Raw genomic sequence first — 25011 nt, 5'->3', positions numbered from 1 at the left:
GGCTTTGCTCCTACCTCCACCTCCAGCATAGCTGAGATTAGAGGCGCATACCTACCTCAGGCGGGCTCCCCCAGTGACAGTGAGTCTGGCTAATGTTTCCCCAGGCTGGCCTCTAACCACAGTCCTCCCCATCTAGGCCCCTGGAGAAGCCAAGATTACAGGCCCAGCCCTCCGGTGGATTCTGCTATGGGAGGGACGGTCTGTGTGGTTGCACCGTGTGGTCATGCAGACTCCGAGGACACCATATGAAGGTGGATGGTTGGACTCTGAGTCAGTTTGGATCTGAAGGTTGCCACCTGTGACTAGTTTTGTGGGCAAGGTCATGTAGAGACAGCATACGGGCACAGACCAGTGTCAGGGTGGGGGCCAAGCAGGCTCTGATAGCACGTGGCGATCCAGAAGATGGGTCTACCAGCAATCCTTCAAGCCTCAACTTTATTCTTTGAAGTCCAAAGGCACAAATATTCTTTGAAGTCCAAAGGCACAAAGGGCCGGGAAGTCGCCTGGGATACCCCACAGCAAACCAACCCTCATACTGTGTGCATTCCTGATCTGCTCAGTCAGGAGATAACCCCGTGACTGGGGAGGGAGTGGGGACGGACCCCAATGGGGCTTCCTGCCTTTCCGTGACTGAGGACAGTGTGTGCAGGTGCAGGGAGGCCATGGAAGACTGACCACAAAAGGCAATGACCTGTAGGCTTTTATTCCAGAACTCGAAGCACGTTGAAATCCCATTCCCCACCCCCACTCCCTGCCAAAAAAACTCCTTTACAACTGAGGTCCCTTCAAAGTCTTCTTCATGACATGGGGTTTTTGAAAATAGGTCAAACCCAGAAAATTCTTAAATTTGTCCTCCCCCCTCCTCCCTCCCCCCCCCCGCCCGATAGTATTATTTACAGAATTCACTCTTCCAGTGATGCGGGAAGGGACTTGTCACTAACTCACTCTTCAGCATTTCTTTTCAGCGTCTCCGCTGCAGCTCTTCTCCAGCTTGCTGCCGCTTGGTCCTCATCCTCTTGGTGTTCACGGTGTCGTTTGCCTGTTTGGGAGGAAAACACAGTATTAGAAGATGTAATCCAACTCCTTACAATTAACTCCACTGGGTGAAACCCCGGTCCTTACAGTTCCCTCATTCTAAAGAGACAACTTTTTGGTTAGGAAATAGTTGTAAGATATGGCAATCAGTCTAAAATATTTTTTTCTAACCTTTTTACCATTTTCAGTCATATCAACTGAAAGCTTCCATGTCTTTATTAAGTTTTATTTGAACTCGGGGCCTGGGCACTATCCCCTAGCTTTTCTGCTCACACTAGTGTTGTGCCACTTAAGCCACAGCTCTACTTCTGGCCTTTTGTTGTTTGTTTTTGTGCCAGTTCCATGGCTTTGAACTTGGGACATGGGTGCTGTCCCCGTGTCCCTCTTTTTGCTCAAGGCTAGAACTCCCCCCACTCAAGCCACAGCTCCACAGCTAAGTTGCACGAGCCTTACTGCCAAGGCTGGCTTCAAACTGCGATCCGCACATCTCAGCCTCTCAAATAGCTAGGATTAGTGGCACAACCACTGGAGCCCAGCTTTTTTGTTTGAATTGGAGATTAGAGTCTCTTGGACTTTTCTTGCCTGGGCTGGCTTTGAACTACAATCCTCAAATATCACCTTCCCAAGTAGCTAGGATTATTGTCAGGAGACAATGGTGCCTTTTAAACCAGTTAAACCACGCGGTCCCCCAGTAGAACACTAATCGATTTTCACCATACTTTACAGCTTTTGTGAATTGTAGGGAATTTATGAGCTACTTGCAGTCACACTTCTATTCGTTAGCTTTGACATTGTTTGACTGGGGAGGGCAGAGTAACACATGCACTGTCTACTGAGCACTGTTACCAAGCACTATTTGGCTCTGGACAGGCATCCAGTCCTGGCTACCTTAGCGAGTGAGGCTGAACCAAAGAGATAATGTCACCTACTGCCTAGCAGGAGCTGTGTAAAAAGCCATCAGGAAGAGAGGACCACCAAGTACATTCCAAGTTCTGGAATGAATGAAGTTGTCAGTCATCTGTTTTGTTGTTTCTGTGCCAGTCCTGGGACTTGAACTCAGAGCCTGGGCAATGTCCTTGAGTTTTCTCAAGGCTAGTGCTCTACACTTGAGCCTTGAGCCATAGCACCACTTCTGGCTTTTTTTGTGTATGTGGTACCAGGGAATTGAACCCAGGCACGCTATCACTAGGCCGCGCTCTGGCCAGTCATCTGAATTCTGCATTTGAAGTGGAAGTCCGGGAGCAGACAGGACAGACATGGATACAGACATGGCTTCCACCAGTGCTCCTGCCATCCATGGCACTGGTGTCCCTATGCAACATTACACTTAAATGTGCCAGAGCATTCAGTCCTTCCCAGAGAAGCAGTCCCTTCCTTACCTTCACTGGATTTTCTGCATCTCGCTTGGCCCCTCGTGTTACTCTGGGCTCAGCTTCACTGTCCAAAACGCTTCCTGCAGACTGGGTTGCAGTCCTTTTAGCTCGCAAGCCCCTAACAACTGACCTCCCAGCTGTAGCTTTCTGACCCCTGCTAGGGCTCTCCATGCTCTCCTCGGCAGGAAGGGGCAGCGGGGCCTTGTTCTGCCCTCCAGATCTCAAGCCCCCTCGGCCTCCCCTGGCTTGGCCCCTCGAGGCAGGCTGCTGGCCTCCATCCTCTTGGTTCTGTGGCTCTGTGTCTTGCGAAGTCTTCTCAGATTTCTTTGCATTTCTCTTTACTTGAACCTTCTCTGCAGATCCAAGTCGTTCAGGCCCCTGCTGCTCCACACTTCGGTTTTTTTGGTGTCTGGTGCACAGAGACATTTTCTAAGGAGAAACACATGCACATACTTATAGGAAATGACTATAGTGAATCTAGAAATTCTACCAGCCGAATCTCCAAACTCACACAATCAAAAGTGAACACTACAGGAGTAAAACAGGACTGCAAATTTCCTATTTCTTTTCTAAGATATTCAAAGCCATGATGCTTTCCTCCTACAGAGAAATGGCCAATTGCACCGAGGCATTAGAACTAAACAGGCAAAGACAAAACCCCGGTCTCAACATCGAACAGGCTAAACTCCAGCTCTAACACTTGGGTTACAGTACTGTGAAGGCCCTAGACACAGGCAGTCTTTCAGCGTCTGCTGCTGGGGCAGCAAGGACATCACACTCATGGGGTGTCAGGTCTGGAGGAACTTCACAGCCCTGCCACTTCACCCTGCTCAAGCAGATGTGGGTGATGGACATGGCCTGGGAAGCCCAGGAGAGACACACGACTCGCGGCACATGCAGTGCTGAGGCCCTCACCTGATTCGCAGCAGTGGGTGCTTCTTTGGGGTCCCCATCTTCTGTGTTTATGCTGTTGCTGCTCTGTTCTTCCCCAAGATGAACTTCGGGAGTGAGAACTTTCTTTAAAGATGTGGGTGGCCGGGGCCGCCTGCTGCGGGCAGGCCCCTGCTCCACGGCGGGCTTCTCTGCAGATGCGGGTGGGGGACTGACAGAGCCCTGGACAGGAGGTACATCTTCTTCAGGTCCCCTTTTCAGGATCACAGATGATGCAGGCTTCTCTTTTGGGGCCCTGAGGACTCTTGGGGATGTCTTCAGGGGTTTGGGGATGATGGCACTATTTGTCAGTTCCTCTGTGTGCGCTGGGGTTTGGATGATTTCTTCGGGGGCAGCCTGGCCGTCTAGGGCTCGGGGGCTTTCCTTACGAGACCCCCGCTGCCTCCTAGTACCACTTACGCTTTTTCCTGGGTCCAGGGTCTGCTTTGCAGATTCCTCTGAAGTCTGGATGTCCGTGACATCACCTTCTGGAACTTTCCGGGCGCGTGTGGTTTGCCTGGATGCTCGAGTCAGTGTCCTAGCCCCTGGCAGCTCCTCCTTCTTTTCCACTGTCTGCAGGCGTGTCCTGGCCGTTCTCTCTGGGGGTGCAGAGGTGTCCTGTGGCAGCTCCTTCTTTTCCACTGTCTGCAGGCGTCTCCTGGCCGCTCTCTCTGGGGGTGCAGAGGTGTCCTGTGGCAGCTCCTCCTCCTTTCCCACTGTCCGCAGGCGTGTCCTGGTTGCTCTCTCTGGGGGTGCAGAGGTGTCCTGTGGCAGCCCCTCCTTCTTTTCCACTGTCCGCATGCGTGTCCTGGCCGTTCTCTCTGGGGGTGCAGAGGTGTCCTGTGGCAGCTCCTCCTTCTTGTCCGCTATCCGCAGGCGTGTCCTGGCCGTTCTCTCTGGGGGTGCAGAGGTGTCCTGTGGCAGCTCCTCCTCCTTTTCCACTGTCCGCATGCGTGTCCTGGCTGCTCTCTCTGGGGGTGCAGAGGTGTCCTGTGCTTGGGGCTGTAAAGGCTGGCAGGACATCTTTGTGGATTTTCTGTCCCCTGCGGAATCCTCCATGTGGCATGGTTCTTGGAGGACCTCTGGGGGCCTGGCCAGGGTTTCCAAGGCTTGGGCCTTCTCTGCAGCTGCCCCCTGCAGCCTCTTGGGACGAGTGACTCTTGCTGCGGGGGCAAGTCCCGGCTCTGAAGGTTCCTTCAACATGGCGACACACTTACCACCAGGCACAGGTTCCCCGGGTGTCTCACTGGTCTCCTGTGATGGTCCTGGCATCTTTCCTGGCACCAAGGTCTCCTTGCTCACCACAGCTTTCCCGCGTCTTGTCCTGAGCTGTCCCCTCCAGGTCCTGTCCGTGTCTGGCTCTGGCTGTGGAGACTGACAGGCGATTTTGCTGGCGTTCCCATCACTTCCTGAGTCCTCCATGTGCGCTGGGGTTTGGATGATTTCTTCGGGGGCAGCCTGGCCGTCTAGGGCTCGGGGGCTTTCCTTACGAGACCCCCGCTGCCTCCTAGTACCACTTACGCTTTTTCCTGGGTCCAGGGTCTGCTTTGCAGATTCCTCTGAAGTCTGGACGTCCGTGACATCACCTTCTAGAACTTTCCGGGCGCGTGTGGTTTGCCTCGATGCTCGAGTCAGCGTCTTAGCCCCTGGCAGCTCCTCCTTCTTGTCCGCTATCCGCAGGCGTGTCCTGGTTGCTCTCTCTGGGGGTGCAGAGGTGTCCTGTGGCAGCTCCTCCTCCTTTTCCACTGTCCGCATGCGTGTCCTGGTTGCTCTCTCTGGGGGTGCAGAGGTGTCCTGTGGCAGCCCCTCCTTGTTGTCCGCTATCCGCAGGCGTGTCCTGGCCGTTCTCTCTGGGGGTGCAGAGGTGTCCTGTGGCAGCTCCTTCTTTTCCACTGTCTGCATGCGTGTCCGGGCTGTTCTCTCTGAGGGTGCGGGGATGTCGAGTGCTCTTGGCCGTGGAGACTGGGGGGACATCTTTGTGGTTCCCTCAGGAGTCGTGTCCTCGGTCTGTCCTGGTGTTTGGGATAGCTCCTGCAAGCCTGCCAGATGGTCTAGGGGCTGGGCCTTCTCCTCTGGCGCCCCTCGAAGCCTCTTGCTCTTGCTACCAGCCACACTCTCTGCTGGGTCCAGTTTCCGTTTTGTGCGTGCTCTAACCACTCTGACACGATCTTCACCTCCTGGCACTTGGGGCATGTGTGTGGTCTCCCCTGACTCCTGTGGAAACTTCGCGAGCCCCAGGAGCTCCCCATCTGCAGAGGCTCTCCCCAGACTTGCCCTGGTCTGTCTCTTTGAGGTTGTTGGAATGTTGGTTGGTTCTGGCTGTGGAGCTGTGCAGGGTCCCACTTCCTCGGTGTGGCCGGGAGTCTGGAACAGTTCCGGCAAGCCACTCAGGTCTTCCAGGGGTGGGGCCTGCTCTCGAGACAACACTCGCCGCAGCCTGCCGCCAGCTATTCTCACCAGGTCATGGGCTGGCCTTGCAGCTTCTGCCCCAGTTTTGGGGACTGTGACACCCGCATCTGGCACTCTGTGTGTGTGTGCAGTTCCCCCCAACACCTCTCTCAGCTCCCTGGTGGCAGGCAGCTCTTCTTTCACCCTCAGTTTCCCAACACTTGACCTGGACTGACACCCTGGGGTCGTCTGGGTGTCCACTGGTTCAGACTGTGGAGAAGCACAGGGCAATCCTGTGATGTCAAGAGGAACCATGTCCTTGGTGTGGCCTGGGGTCCGGAAGAGCTCCTGCAGGCCATCCAGATCCTCCAGGGGCTGGCTCCTTTCCTTAGGAGCTCTTGGTTTCCCCCAGCGACCCCGTGTATGAGCGACTGTGTGCAGTGTCTGATCTGCGGATTCCTCTAAAGCGGCCTCGCCTTGGGTTGTTGCGGGGCTTCTCTCAGCTGCCCCTGATGGAGACCTCTGCTTTCTCAGCTCTTCTTTCACATCCACATTTCCCAGACCTGTCCCACGCTGTCTCCTCATACCCATGGGAGTTCCGACTGGCTCTGGTTGGGGCCATTTGCCAGACACTTCTGTGGTTCTGTTAGCTGTCATCCTGTCTCTGCCATGCTCTGGGGTCTGGGAGAGCTCCTGGAGGCCGGGCAGGTCTCTCAGCGCCTGGCTCCTTCTCCCAGGTGTCCGCCTGTTGGGCCCAGTGAAAACTGCTGTCGTCAGGTGTGGCTTCTGCTCTGGGGTCAGCCCAAGCGCTGAGATGGCATCCCCTGGCTGTAGCATGGTGGGTGTTCCCACAGAGACCTGCCTTTGCTTCCTGAGGGAGGAAAGCTCTTCTTTCACAGCCAAGTGCCCCAGACTCGCCCTAGGCTGCTTCTCTGTGCTTCCTGGTGTCTTGACTGCTCCTGGTTTGGGAGATGGGGAAGTCATTTTTGTGATCTCATCAGTGGCAGCTGTGTCCCTTGCATGGCCCGGAGTTTGGAAGAGCTGCTGCAAGCAGGACAGGTCTTCCAGAGGCTGGGCCTTCTCCCTGGGGCTCCTCCTCACCCTCTTGCTGACAGTCACACTGGCTTCTGAGCTCAGCTTCCGCTTTGACAATGGCTTCTGTGCTTGGATGCCACTGTCCTCACCTTCAGGTTCATGGAGGGATGCTTGTGAGAGCTCCCCGAGTCCTGGCAGCAGCCCCTCCACCAGGGCTTTTTCCAGGCTGGTCTTGGATCGTCGCAGTGTGCGTCCTGGAATCTTGGCCGACCCTGGTTCTGGAGACTGAGATGGTATCTCTGCAGGTTCACCGGGAGTCCTTGGATCCTTGCCATGGTCTGGTGTTTGGAAGAGCTCCTGGAGGCCGGACAGATCTCCCAGAAGCTGGCTCCTTCCCTTAGAAGTTCGGGGCCGACTCTTAGAGCTAGTTAAATGTCCTGTCATGCCTGGTTTCTGCTCTGGAGTCTGCATGAGTGCTGTGATGGGTCTCTCCTGTTCTGGTACTGTGGGTGTTTGGAGGGATTTGCCTAGTGATGGCCTTTGTTTCATAATTGGTGAGAATTCTCCCCCACCAATGTTCCCCAGACTTGTCCTGGTCTGTCTCTTCACACCTGTGGGAGCTTTGACTGGTTCTGATTGTGGAAGTTTGCTGGGCATTTCTGTGGTTTGCATCACAATCATTGGATGATTACTGTGGTCTGGTGTTTGAAAGAGCTTTTGGAGGCCAGACAGATCTCCCAGAAGCTGGCTCTTTCCTTTAGAAGTTTGAGGCTTTCTCTTAGAGCCAGTGAAATCTTCTGCCAGCTCAGGTTTCTGCTCTGGAGTCTGCATGAGTGCTGTGATGGGTCTCTCCTGTTCTGGTACTGTGGGTGTTTGGAGGGATTTGCCTAGTGATGGCCTTTGTTTCATAATTGGTGAGAATTCTCCCCCACCAATGTTCCCCAGACTTGTCCTGGTCTGTCTCTTCACACCTGTGGGAGCTTTGACTGGTTCTGATTGTGGAAGTTTGCTGGGCATTTCTGTGGTTTGCATCACAATCATTGGATGATTACTGTGGTCTGGTGTTTGAAAGAGCTCTTGGAGGCCAGACAGATCTCCCAGAAGCTGGCTCTTTCCTTTAGAAGTTTGAGGCTTTCTCTTAGAGCCAGTGAAATCTTCTGCCAGCTCAGGTTTCTGCTCTGGAGTCTGCATGAGTGCTGTGATGGGTCTCTCCTGTTCTGGTACTGTGGGTGTTTGGAGGGATTTGCCTAGTGATGGCCTTTGTTTCATAATTGGTGAGAATTCTCCCCCACCAATGTTCCCCAGACTTGTCCTGGTCTGTCTCTTCACACCTGTGGGAGCTTTGACTGGTTCTGATTGTGGAAGTTTGCTGGGCATTTCTGTGGTTTGCATCACAATCATTGGATGATTACTGTGGTCTGGTGTTTGAAAGAGCTCTTGGAGGCCAGACAGATCTCCCAGAAGCTGGCTCTTTCCTTTAGAAGTTTGAGGCTTTCTCTTAGAGCCAGTGAAATCTTCTGCCAGCTCAGGTTTCTGCTCTGGAGTCTGCATGAGTGCTGTGATGGGTCTCTCCTGTTCTGGTACTGTGGGTGTTTGGAGGGATTTGCCTAGTGATGGCCTTTGTTTCATAATTGGTGAGAATTTTCCTCCACCAATGTTCCCCAGACTTGTCCTGGTCTGTCTCTTCACACCTGTGGGAGCTTTGACTGGTTCTGATTGTGGAGGTTTGCTGGGTATTTCTGTGGTTTGCATCACAATCATTGGATGATTACTGTGGTCAGGTGTTTGGAAGAGCTCTTGGAGGCCGGACAGATCTCCTAGAAGCTGGCTCCTTCCCTTAGAAGCTCGGGACCGTCTCTTTGAGCCAGTTAAATGTCCCGTCATGCCTGGTTTCTGCTCTGGAGTCTGCACAAATGGTACGATGGGTCCTTCCTGTTCTGGTACTATGGGTGTTTGAAAGGCTTTTCCTGGTGATTGCCCTTTTTTCATAAGCGGTGAAAGTTCTCTCCCACCAATGTTCCCCAGACTTGTCCTGGTCTGTCTCTTCACACCTGTGGGAGCTTTGACTGGTTCTGATCGTGGAAGTTTGCTGGGCATTTCTGTGGTTTCCATTAGAATCATTGGATGATTATTGTGGTCAGGTGTTTGGATGAGAGTTCCCACTGGCTCTGGTTGGGGCCATTTGCCAGACACTTCTGTGGTTCTGTTAGCTGTCATCCTGTCTCTGCCATGCTCTGGGGTCTGGGAGAGCTCCTGGAGGCCGGGCAGGTCTCTCAGCGCCTGGCTCCTTCTCCCAGGTGTCCGCCTGTTGGGCCCAGTGAAAACTGCTGTCGTCAGGTGTGGCTTCTGCTCTGGGGTCAGCCCAAGCGCTGAGATGGCACCCCCTGGCTGTAGCATGGTGGGTGTTCCCACAGAGACCTGCCTTTGCTTCCTGAGGGAGGAAAGCTCTTCTTTCACAGCCAAGTGCCCCAGACTCGCCCTAGGCTGCTTCTCTGTGCTTCCTGGTGTCTTGACTGCTCCTGGTTTGGGAGATGGGGAAGTCATTTTTGTGATCTCATCAGTGGCAGCTGTGTCCCTTGCATGGCCCGGAGTTTGGAAGAGCTGCTGCAAGCAGGACAGGTCTTCCAGAGGCTGGGCCTTCTCCCTGGGGCTCCTCCTCACCCTCTTGCTGACAGTCACACTGGCTTCTGAGCTCAGCTTCCGCTTTGACAATGGCTTCTGTGCTTGGATGCCACTGTCCTCACCTTCAGGTTCATGGAGGGATGCTTGTGAGAGCTCCCCGAGTCCTGGCAGCAGCCCCTCCACCAGGGCTTTTCCCAGGCTGGTCTTGGATCGTCGCAGTGTGCGTCCTGGAATCTTGGCCGACCCTGGTTCTGGAGACTGAGATGGTATCTCTGCAGGTTCACCGGGAGTCCTTGGATCCTTGCCATGGTCTGGTGTTTGGAAGAGCTCCTGGAGGCCGGACAGATCTCCCAGAAGCTGGCTCCTTCCCTTAGAAGTTCGGGGCCGACTCTTAGAGCTAGTTAAATGTCCTGTCATGCCTGGTTTCTGCTCTGGAGTCTGCATGAGTGCTGTGATGGGTCTCTCCTGTTCTGGTACTGTGGGTGTTTGGAGGGATTTGCCTAGTGATGGCCTTTGTTTCATAATTGGTGAGAATTCTCCTCCACCAATGTTCCCCAGACTTGTCCTGGTCTGTCTCTTCACACCTGTGGGAGCTTTGACTGGTTCTGATTGTGGAGGTTTGCTGGGTATTTCTGCGGTTTTCATCACAATCATTGGATGATTACTGTGGTCAGGTGTTTGGAAGAGCTCTTGGAGGCCAGACAGATCTCCTAGAAGCTGGCTCCTTCCCTTAGAAGCTCGGGACCGTCTCTTTGAGCCAGTTAAATGTCCCGTCATGCCTGGTTTCTGCTCTGGAGTCTGCACAGATGGTACGATGGGTCCTTCTTGTTCTGGTACTGTGGGTACTGTGGATGTTTTCAAGGCCTGGCCTGGTGACTGCCTTTGTTTCGTGAGTAATGAAACTTCTTGCACACATACATTTTCCAGACTTGTCCTTGGTTTTCGTTGTATACTTCTTGGGGCTCTGGTTGTTGCTGCTCGTGGTGTTTCATCGGTCACTTGTGTGGGTCCATCAGTAGTCACTGTGTCCTTGGCATGGCCTGGTGTTTGCGAGAGTTCCTGGAAGCCAGCCAGGTCTTCTAGTTGAGTCCTCTCTCCAGGTGACTTCCACTGTCTTTTGCTACCAGTCCTATTTCCTGATGGATGTAGTAACTGCTCTGTAGTTTCCTTCAAAGCTCTGATGCTTGTGAAATCTGGCTGTGTGACTTTGGGGTTATAAGCATTCCCCCCTGATAAGTGAACAGACTTCCTTAATGCAGAGAGGCCTTTGGCATCCATTTTCCTAGTGGGTGAGATTAGCTGTGATTTTGTGCTTGTTGGCAGAGGTCGTGGAGATTGGCAAGGTTTAGTTTTATCATCAGTCACAGGTTCATTTGCTGTTTGAAACAGTTCTTTGAAGCCGGCTAGGTCTTCTAGTGGTTGGCTTTCCTTCTTAGGAGTTCTTGTTCCCTTCTTCACTCCAGATGCAGAGATAGCTGGGTCCCTGCTGTGTTTGGGATTGCCCGTAGCTCGTGCAGTGCCACTGTCTGGTGTCTTGTGTGCGCGCACAGTGGGATCAGACACATATGGGACGTCCCCCTTGTCATCCGCTGTCCTCAGGGGTGTCTTCGATTGCCTCTTCCGGGTGTTTGAGCAATCAGATCCTTGGGAAGCTCTGTAGGGTGTTTCGGTGGTTTGGTCAACCTCATTATCTGGTTCCTTGGTATGGGTTGGTGTGCCCAGGAGCTCTTTTGTGGGTCTGAGTTTCTGCCCCTCACTTCTTGATCTGCTCACAGCTGTTGTCTTTGTGGAATTCTCTTTTGACTTGTCACTCTGCTTGCAAGTTTCTGCCAATCCTTTCCTGTCCTCTCCCTCCCCCTTCTGCCCACGTAGTGGTGTCTTCCTCAGGGGTTTGCCGTCGGCCTGAGCTGCTTCTAATCTTTCATTCTTCATTTTCACAGGTGGTGTTAGTGCACTCCTGAGCTCCCTTGATCGCCGTGACTTGTTTGCACTGGGTACTGTGTTCAGAGGCTCTTCCACAGCGTCTGGAGTTGTCCTTTCCAGGTGAGTCACCTTAAACACGTCCTGAGGAGTCTTCCCAGTGCTTCTGTCTTGGAGGCTCTGCTGGTTTAAGGTATGGCTTTCAGAATGCTTATCTGATGGCTTCTGGACTGAGTTCTGAGGACTGAAGAACATATTTTCTTCTGTAAGGAACAACAAAAAAAAACCCCATAAATAAGTATCTTGTTTTGCTGCCCTGTTTCCTTAGTATGACACAATTAGCCAACATTTCAGTTGCATTATCTACTTTGATGAGAGCAGTAGGCATAAATCTGGTCCTAAATGTGTCATATTTATGTTCCATGGACCCTAAGTGTAAACTATTTCTAGATAGGGCGGGGTCCCGAAGCTGTGGTCAGAATCTGTGGAGATTACCTGAGGGGAAAACCCGGCTTCCGGAATCTAGTGGAGACTGCCAGGCCGTGGGCACTGCTCTGAAAACAGGCAGGGTTTGCTGTGAGAAAGTCACACTTAGTTCTCCCCTTCATCTCCCTGTGAAGTGGCATGGCCTGGGCTGTGTGTCAGGTCCACACTGCCCAACAGCACCAGCAAGCTATTCCTCTGACCAGGCAAACAGCACGGTGAGGAGATACTCATCCCTAATCGAACACACTTGGCCTGCTCCTGTTCATCAGAGCAGACGAGTAATTCAGCTGAACAAAAGGTTCTACCTTTCCCTGATTTAAGTACACATTTTCATTCTGATAATTTATGTCAGTATGATAAGATGTCAGTGTCCTTCTCCATATAGCATCCTCTTATAGAAACTAAAAGTAAGCAGAAACCACCCTAACTGATTAACTGGGCTCTCTGTGTCCGTCACTAGATGCCGGCATTAGTTCAACTGGCGTTTTACCAGGAACGTCTGTTGTAGAGAAAGGACACAATGTTGTCTGTAATGGAATAGGACTCTGCAAGTCCTGGGCAAAAGCAGAACAGTGCTAAGAAAGAAAATAGGCCAACCCCAGATCTCAGAAGCGGTGCTGTTCAGAGGCTGTTCTCCTGAGTTGACTTCCTGAAACTGTTTTCCAGGCAAGGAGCTGGGGCCAGCAGTCTGTGGCTTCTCCTTCGCCGGCGTCTTGAACAATTCAGTTATCCCTGTAATTCAGAACATGAGATAGATGTGAGGTCATCTTCGCAGGATGAACCACGAGACAGGTGGTCCACGGGAGTTACTCAGACAGAACGAGAATCATCAGACCTCAGAAACTGGCCTGCAAAGCATAATGCTGAAGAAGCCATGCTTCTCGGTGTTTATTACTTAAAATTTTATTCATCCTGGAGTGGGTATGGTGGCTCACACCTATAATCCCACTTCTCTAGAGGCAGAGATTAGGAGGACCACAGTGAGAGGATAGCCAGGGGAAAAATGAGCCAGGCCCCATCTCACTGAACAAGCTAGGTCTGGTGGTACATGCCTATGATCCCAGCTACAGAAGGTAGGTAGGAGGAACACAGTACAGGCCTGCCTCAGGCATATGTGAGACCATAGCTAAAAAATAACCAATACAAAAAGGGGTGGGCCGTGGCTCAAGGAAGAGTGCCTATCTAGCAAGAACCAGGGCCCTGAATTCAAACACTGGTACTATAACAACAAAAATCTCATCTTAAAGAGTGTCTCTGATGGTTTATACTTTAACATTTCATAAATCTTCTATTAGTACATCATACCTATTCACAATTTATAAGCATATACATACACATGCTATTTAGCTATGGTTTTGTGTTTTTGTTGTTTAAAATAAAAATGTCAATTGGAGCTGGGCACGGTGGCTCATGTCTGTAAGCCTAGCTACTCAGGAGGCGGAGATCTGAGAATCATGGTTCAACTGCCAGCCCGGCACTAAAGACTGAAAGACTCTTATCCCCAATTAACCACTAGAAAATGGGAAGTGGGGCTGTGGCTCCAGGGGTAGGGTGATATTCTTGAGCTGACGAGCTCAGGGACAATACCCAGGCCCAGAGTCCAAGCCCCATGATACACATACACATACACATACACATACACACACACACACACACACACACACACACACACACACACACACAAAGTCAGTTGGCTCAAACACAACTCTTATTACAACTGCTTGGATCACGTTATACGATAACACATTACACTGAAGTGTCTTAATGACTTGCAGCCCCTCATCTGCCAGGAACTAAGACTCCATGTACTCAGTTTAAATCTCCCCTCTTTCCTGACTGGACAGTGGAAGCATTAAGCATACCCTGTGACATACAGCCACTGCCCGCCTTCTTGCCTTCAGGGTGGAGCAGGCAAGAGGGAGAATGAAGTGGGGACCATTCCATCACTAATGGCTCAAGAGAACTTTCTCACAGGGCTTCCCTTCAAGCAATGGTTAGGCACTTTAGAAAGACTCAAACGGGATCACTTTCTCTTGCCTGGCACTAACACAGATTCAGAATCCATCGAAGATCTCTGTGTAAGAAACTAGAAAGTCGGCAGGAAAGAACAGAGGAAGACACTAGACTATATAAGCACAGGCAGTAGCTTCCTAAATAGAACCTCCCACTAGTTCAGCAAATTAAGAGCAAGGATTGACAAATAACTGTCAAGCAGTAACTAGACAGAAAAGACTGTCCACAGAATGGGAGAACATCTTAGCCAGCTCTTTATCAGAGAATATATGGAGCTCACAGACCTACCCTAAGCCAACTGTTGGCTCCTGGCTGCCACCGGAAGTCCCAGCTACTGAGAAAGCTGGAATCTGAGGCTCAAAGTTCAAAGCCAGCCCAGGAAGACAAAGCTGGGGGACTCTTTATCTTTAATTACCCTACAAAGAAATTACTGGAAGTGGAAGCAGGGCTCAAGTAGTGGAGCACCAGCTTTGAGCAAAAAAAAATCTAAGAGAAAGTAGAAAGCCCTGAGTTTAAGTCCCAGTACTAGCACAAACAATCCAATAAGCATTCCCAAAGAAACAGCAATTCAATGAATAGGTGGACAAATAAACTGAACAATTACTGAAAGAACAAAACAAATGGTCAGTAAATTTGGAAAGAAGGTGAATCTTCCCCCCACCCCACTCCCAGAGCTGAGGTTCACTGAGCAAGATCCCCAACCCAAGCAGGTGAATCTTGAAAATACTGCTCAGAAACAAGTAGCCCACCTCTGAGATAACCATTAGTGTAATGGCAGTGTCACATAAGTGCCAGCATCTGCCCCATGTTCTCTTGAAAAACATTTTTCCCACCCCTCTAGAAGAACAGATGCATTGAAGCTACTTTCGCTGAGTGCATAGTCCCCAGAACTGTCAGAGACCTGCCTTGCCCTCCAGCCAGCTTTTATCTTCTGTAGTGACACTCACAAGCAGACAAAGACAAGCGTCAAGCACCACCGGTGTCACAGCTACCAGGATCAAGGGGTCAGGACGGACAGGAGCTCAGTATGTTTACCTGACAGGTCTTCACTGTAGTCCATTTTCCTGTTGAACACAAAGCTATTCAGCATCCTGGAGGGTCGAGCAGGAATGCTGACCCTTTTGGTCTGAGCTTTCCCTATGATGATGGTGCAAGGGGAGTTGGCGTGACCTGTGCTGAACTGCTGGTGAATGCTGGCTGTCGGCTTCTGTAGAAAAAAACATTAAGAGTGGACAAGACGTGAAAGCATAAATTCAGGCTCAGGACAGAATAACGTGAGAGCAGTGACTCCAGAGTGTAGAAAGAAGGTAGCGAGGCCCCATACCTTTGGGGTGCTCTGTCTCCTCTGTCTTCTGCTCACCGGCTTTGGAGGGCTGTGTTTTACAACTTTCATCTGCGTCTGTTTCACACCAAGTTTCACTATTTCTGCCCAGGATTTTGCAACTGCCAAAGGGAAAAAATGGGGAGGGGAGGGTTTTCAAAGGCTTGCGTGGACATGGGAACTGATCTTAAAATGTACATGCTGCCACCACTCTCACCCATGAGGTTGGCCTCGGACGCCCCGCTCCTTCTCTTGGAACAAATCATCTGCAGAATGTCATGCTGACCCCGGCTGATGGATGCCCTCTTGGAAGACAAGCCAGAGCTCTTTCTCCCCGCTTTCTTAGGCGCATCGGTCTGTTCCAGGGATTCGCTGCCCCCAGAGGCAGCCGAGGCCTTGCCTGATCTGCGTCTTTGGCCATTTACCCCTGGCTGGGTTACTCCAGGACTAGAAGCCGGAGCGCCTGCACACACATTCTGAGCAGTTACCTCCAGACAGATTTCTGATGAAGAGTCTTCTTCTTTCTCAGATCCGGGCTGTTCCTGACAAGATAAATATTTATAAGAAACCTTGCCAAAGACGCAAAGTCTCCACAGTGCCAACCATTCCACAAGGAATGTGTTAGGGATGGGAGTGGCAGCTCAGGAATGTAATTCCAGCCTCAAAGTGGGTAGATAGGGAGGATCCTAGTTCAAGGTCAGATGTGAGACCCTCATCTTAACCAAGCAACCAGGGCACTCTACTTCATGCCTGTTAATCCCAGCTACACAGGAGGCAGAAATGGGGGGATTGTCATCTAAGGGCGACCCAAGGAAAAAAATGTTTAATCTGAAAGACCAGTAAGCAAAGCACGATGAGAGATGGCTCATGCAGCTGAGTTCAAGACCCCAGTACAAAGAAAAGCAAGGTATTTGTATCTAAATCTCAAGTCACCAGATATTTAATTCCTGTTTCAATCTTAAGCCAGCTGTCCCATTAATTATTGAATATTTTGGGGTTTTTTTTGCAGACCTGGGTTGAATTCTTAATAGGCATGTGATCTACCACTTAAGCCACAAACCCAGTCCTTTTTCTGTTACATTTCATCTTTTAGATAAGGTCTCCGTCCTGCAACCTGGAACCCACAATCACCTTCTGGTTCTCACAATGCTCACTCTTTAAATTATCCAAAAAAGAAGAAGTTGAAGACCTGGGTTGTGGCTCTGCCTCGGAGGATGCAGAGGGAAGGGCCGTGGTGGAGTGAGCCAGCAGGAACGAGTCACCTGCTGGTCACTGAGTGGGGCGGCAGCTCACCTTGACAATCTTCTTCAGCACAGTGGGACCATGGGTGACAGGGCACTTCCTCTTGCCTGGCGTTTCCCCTCTTTTGAGAGGGGTATTCGGAGGCAAGTTCTCATCAAATAATTCAGGTTTCAGACGACCACCAAAGGACACACGTCTTCTCTTCAAAGAGGCTCCCTCACTCTTGTCTGCAACACAAACGGAACATGAGCACTGAAAGACACCAGGACTTACAACTTATTTCAAAGTAGTATTGGAAAATAACACATCAAAACAATGGATGGAAACCTGACAGCTTCGTTTTCATAGAATAGTGACAAAGCCACAGCAAGCCCAGGGACTTCTCAAAAGATCTCGAAAGAAGCCAGACTCAAGTTCCAACTGGACAGAACTTAATACACAGAAAACACCACGTGACATGCCCAGCTCAGGCTAATGGCCAGCCTGCACCAGTGGCTGGTCGGATGAAATGGACACAACTTTAGTAACAGACTGAGAGAACTTTCTAGGACCTGTACTGGGGCCTGACCCAGACCTGTCTTGTAAGCTGAAACTTCTCCAGGAAATGATTAATTCTTGAAACCAAGGCCCCACACAACACCTGTGCCACAAGTCAGCATAAATTCTGGGTCTAGGCAAGGCTCAATGGAACACACAGGCACAGCAGGCTGTGTGCAGCAATGGGTCATGGCTGTACCAACCACCGTGTGCCTTTGGGCTGTTAGTTTTCCCACTTGCAACAGGAAGGTGAAGATTCCCCAGGGACCGACTCCCAACAAGAGAACCCACAGGATACAGTGGACTGGGTAGGAGAGTTGCCTCTCGGTCAACACAGAACCCTGAGTGAAAAGCCATCTAGTTCTTCTTCCTCTGTTGGGGCAGATGGAGAGGAGACCCCTACATGTCTTTAGGTGACCCTTGCAATGTGGTTGCCTAAGTGTTGGGGCTAATTCCTCTACCCTTCCTGGTGATTCTATCCCGAGGTCTGAGTCCCCTCCTGCCCGTGCGAGCACATTTCCTATCGCCTGCACCAAGAGCTCAGTGGATTCTTCACCAGAGTGACCATGACTGAGTGAGTGAAGGGCTCATTAGTTCAGTCCTCTATGTACACGGTAGGTATGAGCCTTCTAGGGGAAATAGATTTACAGTTAAATAAACTTACTAATGAAATCACCAAAGTTGCTGATATCAACTGAACTAAGACCAGGTAACCCAGAGCCAATCTGTCCAGATTTCACAGCCAATTTGCTGGGCTCATCGAGGAAATCCTTTGGAATCTTGTTTTCAGCGTGAGAGGGGCACTGAGTTACAAACGGCTCCTTTCTGACTTCGGAAGGCAGCCTTTCCTCATCTGTAGGAATGCTTCTGCTTCTCAAGGAGAGACTGTCTGACTTAACGGGAGGGCTGACTGCACATTCAGCAATGGCTGATGTGTGATTTCCAGTCAAGCGCTTCCGAGGAGTAACGATTCTACCAGCTGACCGGATGCCTTCGCTCGTGCCCACATTCACAGACTCTCTTCCAATAATGCACGGGCCTTTGTCCTTTCGTTGCTGTGGTCCTGGCGTCTTTGTTGTATCAGCCAGGGGAATGCTGGAACTGAGGGGCTGGTTGGAAGCGCATGTGGAGTCTCCCCTGATTCCCTTTTCCTGGGACTGGTCGGTTTCTGGTGTGAATGGAGAGGCTGCCTTAATGTAGACACTGTCACCAGACCTGGGTCTTGCTTTGTGTGACATCTGTGACTGGGTCTCCCTCCTCTCTTTCTCCGTGGCACAATCAAGCTGCAATCCCGACTTCCTCTGGTTCTGGGCAACTCTTTGTTTCTTTGAGCTGAGGCTCAACTCCTCCTTCATCGACTGGTAGAGTTTCTCAAAGGGAGACTCTGTTTTCTTGCTACTGTCAAGGCTCTGTGAGGAGAGTGAAGACTTCAGGTCTCCAGAAGGACTGGCGGTGGCCCTGGAATTCTCCTTCAGACCCCCAGAAGTGAGCTGTCCCGCTTTTTTTCCATTGTTTCCCACTTGCTCTGGGGAACAAAGGCGAGGTGGGTCTGGGGCTGCTCTGTGCTCTGAGCCATCAGAGGTAGCTCCATCTTCCCTGAGCTCCTTGACTGGCTCCTGAGACCTTGAAGCAGAGACTTTTGGGTGGGCTCCAGAATCTTGAGTTTTCCCATCTTGGCAATAAATGATGAAATAAGAAACAGAAGTTCAATATTTTCTCAATGATTAACCAGTGTGGAATCTAATATCTATTGTTTTATAACCTGGCTTCTCATTTAGTGCTCACCCTCCTTAGTTGCCTACAATGTACAATATCATGACCCCGATGTTCTGATGAAAATAAATCGCCTCGCCTCCAATATGTGTAAGGTAAAGCAAGCTACCAAGCCACCCAGAACTACAAGCAAGCTGTGCACACCTGAACACACCCTGGGCACGGAACCCCATCAGTTATCAGCCTTTCTGTCTTAGTGGGACTTGTGAAAGAGCACAGCCTCCTGGGGTTTGGGGAGAAGAGATGTCACACCTGCACGCACCTGGTCCCTCCCATAGGTGGCAGTGCGCTAACCCCAAAGATCCCAGAACATGACCCAAGCAGTACAAACCAGGGGGAGCAGAGAGGCTGGATCTGGAGGAGCGCCTGAGCGGTGCCTGTCAGTGGAAAAGAACAGCAGTGATTTAGCACCTTCCCCATGCAGACATTCTTCACAATAAAACTGCTTGAAGGAGAACATTAGCTTCTTCACCAAGGTATTCCTACACGACAGTTACACTTTGTTCCAGAAACAGCCCAAGACACTTAGAAGCTCTGGTCATGACACAGAGAGCACTTCTTGACCGACTGTATTTATGTACATGTACCATAAAACACAGACTATAGGTTTAAACGTACCCTTAAAGCTCAAAAAACTTCCTTTAAGTTTTCCCCCACCATCACGTGAGAGAAGAACGGAAGCTAACATTCAACCTCACCTACACCTGCTAACTCAACATAGTACAGGACTTCACCCTTGCTGAGCTTCCTTAGGAGCGGGCTCAGGGTGAGTTGGTGAGCTCAGACTTAGCTTAGCCGTGCGCTCCTGGCTGGCAGACATGTGCTGTGTGTAGGAGAGCACCGAAATCGGTCCACACGCTGCCACCTCAGCCCCAGCATCCTAGCCTGCCTCAACACAGTATGCACATCTTCTTCCATGGAACATCTGTTAATTAAGGAAAAAACATCCCAAAACTATTAGCGAAGATAAGGAATTTAGCTAATTCCCATCAAAGTGCCAGTGTGTCTGAAGGATTAGCTCACGCCTGTCATCCTAGCTACTCAGAGGCTGAGATCTAAGGATCAAAGTTCAAAGCCAGCCAGGGCACAAAAGAACCTGAAACTCTCATCTCCAATTAACCTCTAGAAAACAGGAATGGGGCTTGGCTCAAGGGTACAACAGTAACCTTGAGCAGAAGAGCACAGGAAAAACACCCAGGCCAAGTTCAAGCCCCATGACCCACCAAAAAAAAAAAAACTTCAATGCTTATATTGAAGACCAGCATAAACTTGTTTCAAAAACATCTCAAAAAATAAAAACTTAAGAAAAAAAAAAAAAACAGATCCCCAATAAGATAATGCTAAGTAGCAAATAATCCTAAAGGAATACTAACCATGACATAAACTAAGCTATGTCTTCTCTTATCTGGCTTATTCCTGATACCATTTTTCCATTCTCAAAGACTCTAACAGATAGATACACCTCATTTCTAAATGTTAAGAAAACAAAACTATAGCTTCTTAATTTATAAACAACTCTGAATTTCTAGGTAGTTGAGAAAGAAAAGATAGTTGCAAAACTGTCTTTGTGGAAGATGAGAATTTTTTTATTTCAAATTTCAATAGGAACATTTTAGGACTGAACACCTAACACGAACAATTAGAAAAACTTTATTAGTATAAAAAGACGGGGGCAACTCATTCCTATAGTCCTGGTGACTTCACAGCAGGAACCAGGGGAGATGCACCTCAATAAAATACAACAAATCAACCCAAACCCACATTGTATTTCAAATCACCTGCTCTTGTCCTTTTCCTGGAAATTCATCTGGCTTGCTTTCATTCTGAGAATCTTCTTTTTCATACCTGCAATACCAGAATGAATTTGGATTAAGGGGGTGTGCTCTGCAGCTCAAGCCCATATACTTTATTCATAGACTTCCTAAGGAAGCAAGTCAGGCTTTGTTCAGATTATCATCTTACAAACAAATAAATTTAGAGTTAGAAAAATGTCCTTACACTAACAAATTATACAAATATCCTTAGTTTTCTTATTCAACACGGCCATACGCTGAAACAAGATGACCTTCTACTGACTGGCCACCTGTGATTTGACCCCTCTATGAAGGTCTGTGCCACACAGACACATAATCAACAGGCCCAGAAGACCCATCATGGTGAAGTCACATGCTTCAAGGTAAGAGAAAGCAATGCTTTAGAATCATGAGAGGCATGAGTTCCCACTTAATCTGTGTCTGGAAGAAGACACTGCATCTTATTAAGCTGTTCAGATAAGTCTCAACTACCAGACCAGAGGTGTGATACCTTCATCATTCACAATGTAATTTCTGGAGCTTTAGTGAATAAATGGCCAGATTTGAAGTTAGAGACCTCATAAGTAAGATCTGAAATAAGCAGGCATTTTGGAACAGTTTCCCATGATATCAGAGTGCTGAATCAAATCTCTCTTCCTAAGACCCATTTTATACTCTGTTGAGTATTTAATGATCTCAACTGATCTCTAACTGAATTATATTTCTCTTTGGTAAATAGTCCATTCTAGGCTTATACTTCCTAACTAGAAGTCTATACCTAATGAAAATACCCTTTAAAATAGTATATGACAACCAAGAACATTTTACAATGACTTAAAAGCCAGCCCAGGCAAATTCTACTAAGTTCATCTCCAAAAATAAGTAGCACATATTTCTGCTAGAGGCGTGGCTCAAGTGGCAGAGACTGGAAAGCAAATGTGAAGCCCACAGTGCACATCTTGGATTGGCAAGTAACAAAAATGATAATAAAAATGTTTTAAAGGTCAGTCAATCCATCAAGAAGACATGCCCATCAAAAATCATCTTCCTGTAGGCTTTTACACATAGTGAGACCAAAAGAAGACATTCTATGCCTCAAATCATATAAAATAATGTTTATTGAAATGGAAAAAAAAGTCACTCGACAGCAAGTTCTAAGAGCCAATATATGGCAGAAGAGCTAGTCAGAGCTAAAATTACTGGATGGAAAAAGCTATACTACACAACCCCTAATCAAAGGAAAATATTAGGGTCTGGACATGTGGTTCTAATAGGTTCTGAGTTCAAACAGCCTCTTTAGGACCAAGTCAGCCTGTCTCTGCCTACTTAGGCGCCCTCAAATCCTAGGACTCCATCACACTTGAGCCCTGTGTCATTCAGAAATGACATCATCAGCGTTGGAAATGAGGAACTGCAACACTTCAACATCTGCCAACTTTAAAGGAGGAGCGTTGAATGGGGACACTCGTTCAGCCAGTGAGAGCCTGGCACCCATATCAGCCAGCGCCTCTGTACCTACCTGAAAGATCGGTCAATAATAGTGATGACATCGCCATGTTCAAGGAGCACAGGCTTCTCAATGACAGACCCGTTCAACTGTGTTGGATTTGTAGAACTGAAATTATATAATGTTGCCTACAAGTGGAGAGAGAAGGGGACATCTGTAACTAGCTAAGGGACAAATGGGAAAGCTTTAGAGATGGACTCTGCCCCACCCCTTACCTCCTGCTCTCTGACTTCGATTCTGCAATGCAGTTTTGATACCACAGGGAGCTGTATACGAATGTCACATTCAATATCCCTTCATTAAAAAGACAAAAAAAAACAAACAAATAAGGTGTTTTTGTTATTGTTTACACAACTCGTCTAAAAATCACCCCAGTTTTTCAAAATAAAACTGAATTTGACCAGAATACTTGATCTGTAGCTGTAAGATGCTAGTGAGGAGGGCAGCAGTGCTGTGGTCTATTTCACAAATACTGAACAAGAAGCTATTTTAGAGCTTTAACTCACGGAGTTTCTAGAAGTAATTATTTTAGAATAACTAGAACACTAGTTATATAATTTATAAACCACTGTCCTTACGAAGAACACATAGAGTATTTCATACTAATTCTGAAGAATATCATTTTTAGTGCTTTTAAAAAGCTGAATGAAAGTCTGTTTGTGTTTTACGGATGTTGTATTCCAGCCTCCAAAGCCCCGGACTTCATGCTGACACCTCTCTGTGCCTGTGTCTTCATACAGAAATAGCTGATATTAGGTTATATTGTATTGCATGCTAGGTTTTATTAGATTACACTTTATGTTGTTTTGCTGTTCAAGCAATTAAACGCATTATACACATTCTCACATGCATGGAACAAAAACCATTGTGTGGGAGCTTTTCACTATTGCTCTAAAACTACATAGCAGACAGGCGCTGGTGGCTCAAGCCTGAAACCCCAGCTATTCAAGGAGGCTAAGATCTGAGCATGGAGGTTTGAAGCCAGTGATTCCAGCAGCAAAGTCAATAAGACTCTCCAATTAACCAGCAAAAAGCTGAAAGTTGGGGTTATGGCTATAGTGGCAGAGTGCCAGCCTTGAGCAATAAAACGATGAAACAGTGACAGGACTTGAGTTTAAGCCCCAGTACCAGCACACAGTAAATACAGTAAACACACACACACACACACACACACACACACACACACACACACACACACACCTCATTAACTGAAAGGCTAGACTCAATGACATTACCAATACTAATCTGCAGGCAACAAAACTATCTAGATGCATTGGACTCATAAGTTGAATTGAATACAACTACTTAGATAATAAAAGTAAACATATATATATATATAACTTTACATGTATTTATCAATATAAATGATACAAAAATATTATTGGGTACCAGTGGCTTATGTTTGTAATTCTAACCTACTCAGGAGGTCTGAGATCTGAGGATCACCAAAGTCAGCTCTAGCAGAAAAGTCCCTAAGACTTACCAATTACACACACACACACACACACACACACACACACACACACACACAGAGTGCAGTTGGAGCTGTGACAACTAACGTTGCTCAGAGAACCAACCTTGCTCAGACACAGTGCCCAGACCCTGAGTTCAAGCTCCAGGCCAGGAACAAAACAAAACAGAAAACCATCTAACTTCACCTTGCCCTTCCACAGAAGCTAACAACGAGGCACAGCACAACATTAACCATTCCGAAGTCTGTCCATTAACGGAGAAAGGTTCACCATGACCAGGCAGGAACAACACTTAAACTATTAACTACTAATTCTGTTTCTCCTCCTCATGAACCTCTAGAATCCGAGCTCATTCCTTCCCATGTGTCACATGACCAAACACTTTGGAATTCCCAAATGACAAAGTCTATGAATAAACAACCAAGTGACCAGATTTGAGAACAGAATGTTCACCTCATTTCAGACCTGAGCCCTAGCTGCTCAGGAGGCTGAGATCTGAAGATGGCAGTTCAGAGCCAGTCTGAGTCCCTCAGAGTCTTATCAACTAACGTGTGTGTGTCTGTGTGTATCTGTGAGTCTGTCTGTGAGTCTGTCTGTCACACACACACACACACACACACGAAGGGGGGAAGGGAGAGCCCAGGAAAGTGACAACAGCTCCTCCACGGGGACGGGGAACCCTCCCTGCCAGCGGCCGGCCGTCCTCCCTTGGCTGGACTCCTGGCCCCCGCCCGGGGTGCCGGCGGGGTCCGCCCGCCCGGCCCCAGACGCCGCGGAATGGCTCCTGGGAGCGAGTCGGACCTCCCGGAGGCGCCGTGACCGCCCGACCGAGTCCGAGACCCCGGCCCTTGGGTGCGGGGCCGAGGGAGCGGCCAGCCCGGGCCCCAGCGCCTGGCCCGCGGTCACAGCCCCGGCGCCCGGAGGCCTCACGAGCGGCCAAGACGAACCCAGACGCCAGGGACGGAACCCGGAACCCCGGGCGGCCTCGGCCGCTCTGCGGGGCCCGCGCAGCAGGGCTCGGCCGCGGTGGAGCCGGGGCAGTGGGGAGCCGGGCCCGGGGCCCCCAGGGCCCTCCTCGGAGGACGGGCTCCCGACGCCAGGCTCCGCACCCGCGGTGCGGGTCTGCGGGGAGGGCGGGCCGCGCGGGCGGCGTCCACCCGGGAGGCCGGGCTCGGGCAGGGCTCGGGCAGGGGCCCGGGCAGGGCTCGGGCAGGGCGTGGGCAGGGGCTCGGGCAGGGCGTGGGCAGGGGCTCGGGCAGGGCTCGGGCAGGGCGTGGGCAGGGGCTCGGGCAGGGCCTGGGCAGGGGCCCGGGCAGGGCCCGCGCGGCCGCGCTCACCTTCCGAACGAGCAGCTGCTGAGGCTCAGCGGGAAGCAGGCGCCGTCCTCGCCGCTCCTCTTGATGGTGACCAGGCGCCCCGGAGGCGCCATCGCCGCCCGCCGCCGGGCGCCCCTGCCGGAAGGGCGCGCGGGTCTGCAGGACGGGCCGGGCGGGGTCCGCGCGCCCCGCCGCTCCGGGCTGCACCCCACGACCCGCCGCCAACAGCCTCGGATCGCCGGTGCCCG

General features: G+C 50.1%; 1 protein-coding gene across 1 annotated transcript; it reads right to left on the bottom strand.

The window, feature by feature from the left end:
• Positions 1-885: 885 nt before the first annotated feature.
• Positions 886-25011, bottom strand: Mki67 (marker of proliferation Ki-67). The gene is made up of 15 exons (XM_090346827.1): positions 24785-25011; positions 22191-22269; positions 21988-22103; positions 20454-20520; positions 19007-19052; positions 17567-18574; positions 16417-16592; positions 15341-15665; positions 15127-15245; positions 14838-15009; positions 12387-12521; positions 12037-12047; positions 3324-11561; positions 2415-2837; positions 886-1039 (listed from the first exon to the last, which is right to left on the bottom strand). The coding sequence occupies exons 1-15, from the start codon at positions 24874-24876 to the stop codon at positions 962-964; spliced, it is 11085 nt and encodes a 3694-aa protein (XP_090202953.1). The 5' UTR covers positions 24877-25011; the 3' UTR covers positions 886-961.

The sequence above is a fragment of the Megascapheus bottae genome, chromosome 15 (genome assembly GCF_031878675.1).
Source record: "Megascapheus bottae isolate mThoBot1 chromosome 15, mThoBot2.hap1, whole genome shotgun sequence".
Lineage (NCBI taxonomy): Eukaryota > Metazoa > Chordata > Mammalia > Rodentia > Geomyidae > Megascapheus > Megascapheus bottae.
Note: the sequence above shows the minus strand (reverse complement) of the source record. Positions and strands in the feature narration are given on the sequence as shown.